Below are 9,860 nucleotides of genomic sequence, written 5' to 3'. Positions count from 1 at the left end.
TTTTACTTTTTGGTAACCGTTTTGTAACTATTCTGGTTCAATGAACTTGAGTCTAATTGTTTTTGGGCTTTTTTTGCAAAAAAATATATACTTGACCATGTGTCACTCAAAAATTTTCGCTTGCGACAAAATATCAAAACCCAAGTGTGGAGTGAACTAAAGTTGTCAAGTATATAATGAGACAGGCTCATACACTAGCACAAGAACAGAAAGAAAATACAACTATACATGTTACACTTTACCTTAGGTTATATATGAAAATGAAAGGAAAAATGCACTAAGCCCTTTTAAGGTAAATTTCCCACTAAAAAAGGCAGTTTGGAATTTGGACCAAGCTATTAAACGGCGGTTAAACTTCGATTCGCACCATTCGCATTGTTCAAAATTTCTATTGCAGAGTACCCATTTTTTGCTTTGTAACGTTACAGAAATACTTACGTGAACTTTCCCTTTTGAACATTGGTCTAGGACAAAGCAGTTGCACATGTTGGCGAAATGTAAAGAAACAAAAAAAAGCAATTTTCTCAAAGATGAATGAAAATTCCCTTGAAATGATTTTGATTTTAAGTCATACATTGGTATACATCTGTTCTCACATTGCACGTTTATGCTACATACACTCATTTTAGCACCCATGTGTAGTTAAACGACGACTGTCTTACATTTTCACATCAAACAATCAGATTAGTTTTGTAATCTAGACAGGAACTTCACCAGGGAGGTTCATCAAAGTTTTTTCTGTGAAGTTGATGAAACTATAAAATAAACATTGTTTTTTTAGGTAAAAAATACTGAAAAAAAGGGACCCGGTACGCATGGATGTCAATTCCATTGTTAATATCCTAGTAACCCTTTTTCCGAAAAAGCACATTTTAAAAGGGGATTGCACGATTGAAACGGTTTAGTGTTTTTCCCCTTTATGACCCTGGTTCTTTATCTATTCGGATAGGGTATAACAAATACAGGCATTTTCTTTCTTGTCTTGTCCCAGTGGGCTCATTAAAGAATAATTCATTTTTTTGACAAATTTCAGAGTGTTGGAGAGACAGTAATACAGAATTAATTGATAGGGGAAAGGGCAGTGGGCCCCAATACGGGTAAAGTTTTTTTCCCCTTATTTGAAGTATTTGCTGCACAACTTCACGTATCAAAAAATGTCAATCCTAAATACGAACTCGTATTACAAATCACTGTACAGTACAACCTCTCCAGGGCGGCCCTGAAATATACTATAAAATTTACCTCTTCAGAGCAACAGCCTCTGCGTAACAATTAATATTTGTATCTCCCAAAGGATGTTGCTCTACAGAGGTTGCACTGTATATTCATTTTAAAGATAATTAATCGTCTTTCAAAAGTGCTGAGCTGCTTGGCATGCAAAGTACTTTCCAGACATGAATAACTTCCAGTATTGTTTGACAGTTAAGCTGTCAACGCGTTGATATTTTTTTCCTCTAAAATGTCAGATGACAAATTTAAAGAAAGAATAACATAACATGTAGATTTTAGCGTATTCTGAGTAAATATGCTTTTAACGAATTCTGTGCCCAAGTTTGAACACCGTAATTGATATTTTGATTAGGCTGAGCATAGATCTATCACAATATATTACAATTTTGCAATTTTGAAAATTAAAGTGCATGCTTTTTTCAAAGTATAATTTCTTGAAGACAAGATGGCACAGGTAAGTTTGGAAAAGTTTAAAGATAAGGTGTTTTTTTTCTTTTTTTGCATTATTTTTTTTGCCGCATACAACTCTGATTTTGGCATGTTGTAATTTTTAAATTTTACTGTTTTCATTTTGCCAATGAAAAATGGAATACTGTATTTTAGTACCATATCTTCTTTTATTTTAAATTTATCAAAAGGTGTGGTAGTGAAGTGGACCCTTTGGGTTTTTATCTCGGTATGTCCTTATGAATTTGGAATTGGGTTTCAGCACAGATGGTGCCTTCTTTCATCGTTTTAGTTTGGTTTATTCTTCCCAATGAGCGCCTAGCCTCCGGATATTCCAATTATGTCGGGGCGAATGCCGTACAGACATATGTCAAGGAAACAGAGGTTCAGGTAAACATATTTTAAACTGAAAGTTGTCATGTTATCTCAAGTTTATCCGAGTTCATCATATAAGCAGTGACTCATAACTTATTCTGTTTATTTGTTTCTGCTGGGTTTTCAGTCACTCTGGTACAATATTGTCCATATTTTCCTTTTCCTTATTTTAACTTTGAGTGGAAGATATCTCAGTATACAGAATTTCAGGAACGTGCAGACACATGTATAAAATATAAAAGGGTTGGAGTAGGTTTCACGGAAGTAAAGAACACCTTAAACACAGCCAGAGAGTCCCTGTATCAAAAGAAGGCCCACAATAAATAGAAACTATGGTGAAAAGATATAGCAGAGGGTTGCTTTTAAAAATCAAACTAAGAACCCGTTAATTAAAAGCAAATAAAAAAAGAAACTAAAAGGTATAAGAGGTAAGGGAAAGGGGGGGGGATGTTTGGGGAGTAGGTTATAAGACTATGCCCCTTTTTTTTGTTGATCCTATAAATAGCGGAAGATTAAAAATTAAATTCCTTGGGTTGTATCAGCTAACATGTTCATGTTTTGAATGTACATATGTAACTGCTGAGTAAAATTTGAAAAATATCCTGATATAAGTAGTTTATTTCATTTTCATTTTTAAAAATTTATTTTTTCGTTTTATTTGAATAAATAATGAAATAATCGATATCAAGTTGTGTAGTAAATTGTGTACGAATTTTTCTAAAAGTTTCTTTTAAAATTGGAAAAATTTATGTTAAACCCATGGATAATTGTTTGCCCAGTATGGTTGAATAAGCACCATATTTGAAATGATTATATCACTTTATACGTGTCAGAGTGATGTGACATCAGCAAAGTGATCTGTGAAATACATAAAGGCCAGACATACCATCAAGTTCTATAAAATCAAAGGGCCACCGCAATTTTGTGACCTACTTTTTCCTTCCACATAAACATCGTGAAAATCATTCTGACAACACTGGTAAAATACAGCTAGACTTCAAGATGACATGTGAAAATTTTAGGCCCTCAGTGATTTAATGTGTTTTTACAACTTTATTTGCAAACTCATTCTGCCAATCTCTTTTCAGTATAGTCTTAAAAACATACTTACTACCACACACTGTAGAAAGAAAGTTTGGTCTAAACACAACTGTCACATATACATCAAGCTGCATAAACTAAATGACATTTTAGACAAAATAATAAATAATGATAATGAACAAGAAAGAATTCAGCAGTCTGGAGGAATTTCGAGAATTCATTTATTAAATCCGTTTTGGTTGGAGCTATGACGTTTAATGCTAATTTAAGGTAGTGGACCTGTAATAGCAATGCTTAAAATTGCATTAACTTAATACAGTCTAAAGGTTAACATTGTTTCGCTCTGTGTTGCAAATTTTATAGAACTTTTACCGTTCTTTTTTTAAAATTTGTATATGATATTTTCTGAAGCTCAATTAAAGACAATTTTCAAAATGATAACCACTGTACAAATAGATCACAGAGAATAGTTATACCATTAATTTTGATAAAAGAAACCTCAAATATTGGTTAACAATTATAAAACACAAAATGAAACTGTCGATAACATTTTTTTCTGGGGAGCCTCAAGTAAAATGATTTATTTGGACAGAAATTTAGCTCCAACACAGTTAAATTATGGTCAAGCTTAAATTTTACTCTCTACAATTACAAAATAGCCATGGGGCAGAAGTACCTACATTTTTTCTACAATATTTAAACTAAAGAGTAAAGGCAAAACAAAGAACTTTTATCGCATGTAACTCAGTTTTTTTTCCAAAGATGTCTAACCCTGCACCCTTGTGTATCAGTGGTAAAATTTACTTTAAACAGCAACAAACTGCTTATCAAATAAAGCAAATCCACTTTCGTACAATAAATCAATAATAAGTCTTGAAAAAAACAGTTTGACTCACTAGAATAAAAAAAACGCTTGATCCTAGTAGGGCTTGGAAAAAAATAATAATTAATATTAATTTATTCACTGTTTCTTTTGTTTTACTTTGATATGAAATTCTTCAAAGACTTCAAAAACACCATTTAAATATTCGGAGAAAAACTGATACTCTTCAATTGATTAATCGGTAATGGGCAATCATGATTATGTTTTACTTTATTTAGAGCCGCTAATTGGTAGCTTAGCACTTCAAATCAAATAGATTTCATTTTTTATGTCGTTATAAATGGTGTGTTGATTTGCATAATAATCGTTTTTTATCGTCTTGATTTATATACAATCAAATAAGCATATATTTTTAAATGACAAAAGAACTAGGGTAATCATTATCAAATAAAACTGTCCATATAATCAACTTTGCAATTATTTCACTTTATCCAATATGTTTTAAAAAGATTTAAAAGACTTTGTTTGATCTTTATTAAATCTGCTCCTGCATTTTTCAACATGACAAGTATATTGAAATTTGATATATATATCAAAATGAATCCATTAAATACTATAAACTTTTTATATATAATGCTATGTTAAGTTACTCTCTAATAAAAGTAGTTTATATCTCCCTTATGTAAAATTGCATACATTATTTGACTTCAAACTATTTCTTTTTCTGAAATGGCTTCTACACAGTTAAAATTGTTACCAAAAAGTAACATTACATGTCAAAATATAAAAAGGGAGCGAAACGTCATTTCCAACTTGAAATTTTGAGGTGAAGTGTCATCCTAAATCGGGATGAATTGTCATTGGGTAAAATATCATAGGGATGAAATGTCTGGTTTCCGGACGTTTATTTTATAACAAGAGGACCATGATGGTCTTGAATCGCTCACCTCTTTCCACATGACCCAGGTTTGACTAAGACGTCGTTTTTTCTATTATTTGACATAGTGAGCTAGTTTTTGAGCTCATGTGACCCAGTTTCGAACTTGACCTAGATATTATCAAGATAAAAATTCTGACCAATTTTCATGAAGATCCATTGAAAAATATGGTCTCTAGAGATGTCAAAAGATTTTAATGATTTTAGACCTACTGACCTAGTTTTTAACCGCAGTTGACCCAGTTTCAAAACTGACCTAGATATCATCAAGATGAACATTCAGACCAACTTTCATACAGATCCCATGAAAAGTATGGCCTCTAGAGGGGTCACAAGGTTTTTTTATTATTTGACCAACTGACCTAGTTTTTTATGGCACGTGATCCAGTTTCAAACTTGACCTAGATATCATCAAGGTGAACATTCTAACCAATTTTTATGGAGATCCATTCACAAGTATGGTCTCTAGAGAGGTCACAAGGCTTTTCTATTTTTAAACCTTATGACCTAGTTTTTGACCGCACATGACCCTGTTTCGAACTTGACCTAGATATCATCAAGATGAACATTCAGACCAATTTTCATACAGATCCCATGAAAAATATGGCCTTTAGAGAGGTCACAAGGTTTTTCTTTTATTTGACCTACTGACCTAGTTTTTGATGGCACGTGACCCACTTTCAATCTGACCTAGATATCATCAAGATGAACATTCAGACCAATTTTCATACAGATCCCATGAAAAATATGGCCTCTAGAGAGGTCACAAGGTTTTTCTATTATTTGACCTACTGACCTAGTTTTTGACCGCACGTGACCCACTTTCGAACATGACCTAGATATCATCAAGGTGAACATTCTGACCAATTTTCATAAAGATCTCATGAAATATATGGCCTCTAGAGAGGTTACAAGGTGTTTCTATTTTTAGACCTACTGACCTAGTTTTTGACCGCACATAACCCAGTTTCGAACGTGACCTAGATATCATCAAGATGAATATTCAGACCAACTTTCATACAGATCCCATTAGAAATATGGCCTCTAGAGAGGTCACAAGGTTTTTCTATTATTTGACCTACTGACCTAGTTTTTGATGGCACGTGACCCAGTTTCGAACTTGACCTAGATATTATCAAGGTGAACATTCTGACCAATTTTCATGAAGATCTGGTGAAATATATGGCTTCTAGAGAGGTCACAAGGTTTTTCTATTTTTAGACCTACTGACCTAGTTTTTGACGGCACGTAACCCAGTTTCAAACTTGGCCTAGATATCGTCAAGGTGAATATTCTGACCAATTTTCATGAAGATCTGGTGAAATATATGGCCGCTAGAGATGTCACAAGGTTTTTCTATTTTTAGACCTACTGACCTAGTTTTTGATGGCACATGACCCAGTTTCAAACTTGGCCTAGATATCATTAAGGTAAACATTCTGACCAATTTTCATGAAGATCTGGTAAAATATATGGCCTCTAGAGAGGTCACAAGGTTTTTCTATTTTTAGAACTACTGACCTAGTTTTTGAAGGCACATGACCCAGTTTCGAACTTGACCTAGATATTATCAAGATGAACATTCTGACCAACTTTCATAAAGATCCCATGAAAAATGTGACCTCTAGAGTGGTCACAAGCAAAAGTTTACGGACGCACGCACGCACGCACGGACGACGGACGACGGACACCACGCGATAACAAAAGCTCACCTTGTCACTTTGTGACAGGTGAGCTAAAAAAAGAGAGAGTTTTTAGAAATGTTTGTGTCAGAAGAAGTCTTTGAACTTTTGTTAGTAAAGGAATTGTTAAAATTGTTAATAGTAGAAGTTTGACTGCCTTTTCCATTGATCCATTGATATCATTGATATGTTTCCAAAGGTATGAGTTCCGGGATGCTGTTTTACACTGTTTTATGAACAGAACAAAATGTATCGGTCATTCAACGAAATGTTGTACAAAGAAGTGGGTTTTAACAGGCTTTTGAAAGCAGCTAGCATCTAGGGTGTGAGCTTCCCTGATCTTGACGGAAAGGGAGATCCAAAGCTGCGATGGCCATACATCATGATTTTAGTTTTAACATAACCAGTGACATTGTGTCTTGTGATCTTAGGTTTCTGACCAGTTTATACGCTTCTATCATATTCCTTATATAGGCAGGGGACTGATTTTGTAAAGCCTTAAAGGTGTAGGTCAGAACCTTGAATTGCACTCTGTATTTTACTGGCAACCAATGGAGATCCTTCAGAACCGCTATTATATGATTGCGACAGGGCGTCTTAGCGATGACGCAAGCTGCCGTGTTCTGGACATTTTGCAACATGTTAAGAGTGCTGTTTGGAATACCACTTAACAAGGCATTACAGTAGTCTAACCGCAGACTGTTGACAAGGGTCTTTGTGGCATCAACGGTAAGAAACCGTCTGATGTGACCTATTCTGCGTAGTTGTACATATCCCGTCCGAAACACATAGTTGACATGTTGTTCCATATCCACACTGTTGTCAAACATTGTACTAACATTCCTAACACAGACTTTCACCGACATGTCATCAATGTACTTAAGAGTTAACTATGGTTGATGTGAATAACATTACCTCTGTTTTATCAGTATTGAGCTTCAGCATGTTACAATGCATCCAAGAGACAATTTCAGCTAGATAGCCCTTCATGCGGCGCAAAATCTCACTTCTAGCCACAGCCTCCATCGGCTTAAAGGACAGATATAATTAAGAGTCATCGGTGTAGAAATGATGAAGAATTCCATGATATGATGTCTGCGTAAGCCAGTCATGCGTTTAGTGTACATAATATAGTTCACAGAATTTCTTACAGAGTATATTCCTAATAGACAAGGTTTGAGATCGTCTGAAAATTCTGAATGTCGTTATGTTGTTCCATACAACAAGTGCAAAACATTCAATAGAAGTTTCTGTACTATCGGTCTAAAACTTTGGAATGAACTGCCGTTAGAACTACGCAAAAATAAATCACTTGACACATTAAAAAAATCTTAAGTAAGTGTATTTCAGAGATTTCGCGGCATTTCTATAAATTTTTGATAACTGTTTATCATGCGAAAACATCAGGTGATAGTTCTTAAATTTTTGTAAAAGGTTTTACATTTCAACAATTATATCTCAAAGGTTTGTATAATAAACGCACTTGTTGGTAAGGCTCTATGGGAAGGGTAGTGTGTAGTATTTCTTTCTTATATAGTATATGATGATACCATTAACCGGGGGGTTTGAACCTCTATATGCAGCTCGTCTGGGAGTACCAGATGCTTTAAACACTGGTATTGACAACAGGGGTAAAATGACCTCAAGGGGAGGGGTGCGGTCATGACTGTTTGTTACAATAAGGCTGTTATTATTATTTTTGACATTATTAATATTGTTATAATAACTACTACTACTATTATTATTATTATTATTATTATGTAAAACGCCATTGAATATATCATTGTATAAAAATAGGCGTTTAATCAAATTATTCAGTTTCAGTTTTATATAGTTCTTTGGACCAAGACCCTGGGGCACGAAATCACCTATGTCTTCATCTTTTATAGTGAAGGTGCTTTAAGACCGACAGTTAAGAGAAAGGGGATTTTCATCATAATTGGTCTTGCATTGAATTTAACGCAGACCCCGAATCCTGATTCAACCCTTTTAAGGGTATGTGAAAAAATTGAGACAACTCGCCATGTATTTAAAGTATGTGAGTTCTCAAAATACTTGACAAATCGTCCATTCAAGAATTTGACTTCATCATTATTTTATATTATCAGAAGTAAAACAAGTAGAAAGAGAAGTAAAATATGATATCATAATAATTTCCACGTATTACCGTAACTAAGCTGACGTATGTCAGGTAAGCAAAATCACGAACCTATGCAAAAAATCATTTACCTTCCAATAATATGTGAGAAACATGGTTATACAAAAATTAAATGGATTATATGTTTTTCTACTCCTTCACATTGTTGAAAGCTAAATTTGTCACAAATGGCAGATTTAACTTTGTTCCAGGAAACAAGCATCACGTTTCAACAGAAATCAGTGCGACCAGGAGACAAAGCACGACTCGATCTAAAGTCTACTTCCGGATCTTCATTCTACGTTCTTGCTGTAGATAAAAGTATTCTGCTCCTGCATAAAGGAAACGACATAACGGAGGTAAGAAATAGTGTCTGAAAATGAATTCTTATCACTGGTTTATTAATAAATAGAAGTATTAAGAATAAAATAAAAAAGAATTAACCAAACACCCAACATACGTCAAATTTGCAACTTCTTAACGACTTTTTCAAGTTTTTCTTTCTTTTCAAATACGTTTTATGGTGCTGTTGCATTGTGTTATTAAAAAAAGCTTAAGAATATTTGCAGCAACAATTTATTAATTGCCAAATTCGTGGCAACTTTATTTGACCTAGGCCAATAAAGGACTATCTGGGCCAATATCAGAGTGCATTCAATTGATTGGTTAATCAACTCGGCCGAAAGCAATACAACGTCTGACTGGTTCAGCCTACTTGGCTAATATCACTGTCCGTTCATGGCAGACAAATAGACAAGTTCAATTTCTTTGTAAAAGTTTCGTCAGCACCTGATAACATTAGAGATACTGTTCGTTAACGAATACAGATGATAAATATTTGTGCGCTGTACCATACAGTGAATTATGATCCTCACAAGAGGCTTTTAACGGAAGATAGAAGTGAACATTGCAGTAAAGATTTAGGGAGGACTTACATTGAAATCACATTGTTCTGGTCGATCGATTTAGTAAAGAGTCATTCAGTTTTGAATTAAGTGGCGCTCTGTCCTGTTATTGAACTCTATAATGTGTTAACTTGGTACAGGGCGAGTGTCTGATCTAAGAACGAGAAAAGTTTTTTTTTAATAATATTATGAAGTTTAACCTTACAATAGCCATTTCTTAGGTGATTTCTTATTGGCTTCCTTATTTACCATTTGACTGTTGTTAGAGGCGTGGCAGTTATAC

General features: G+C 34.1%; 1 protein-coding gene across 1 annotated transcript in view; it reads left to right on the top strand.

Moving 5' to 3' along the window:
- The first annotated feature begins 1,917 nt into the window (after window positions 1-1,917).
- Window positions 1,918-9,860, top strand: part of LOC123525573 (CD109 antigen-like) — a 29,933-nt gene continuing 21,990 nt past the window's right edge. Inside the window, exons 1-2 of the mRNA XM_053537751.1 lie at window positions 1,918-2,067; window positions 8,885-9,031. Coding sequence (XP_053393726.1) covers window positions 1,945-2,067; window positions 8,885-9,031 — 270 coding nt within the window. The 5' untranslated portion in view covers window positions 1,918-1,944. The remainder of the gene's footprint in view (window positions 2,068-8,884; window positions 9,032-9,860) is intronic.

The sequence above is a fragment of the Mercenaria mercenaria genome, chromosome 3 (assembly GCF_021730395.1).
Source record: "Mercenaria mercenaria strain notata chromosome 3, MADL_Memer_1, whole genome shotgun sequence".
NCBI lineage: Eukaryota > Metazoa > Mollusca > Bivalvia > Venerida > Veneridae > Mercenaria > Mercenaria mercenaria.
Note: the sequence above shows the minus strand (reverse complement) of the source record. Positions and strands in the feature narration are given on the sequence as shown.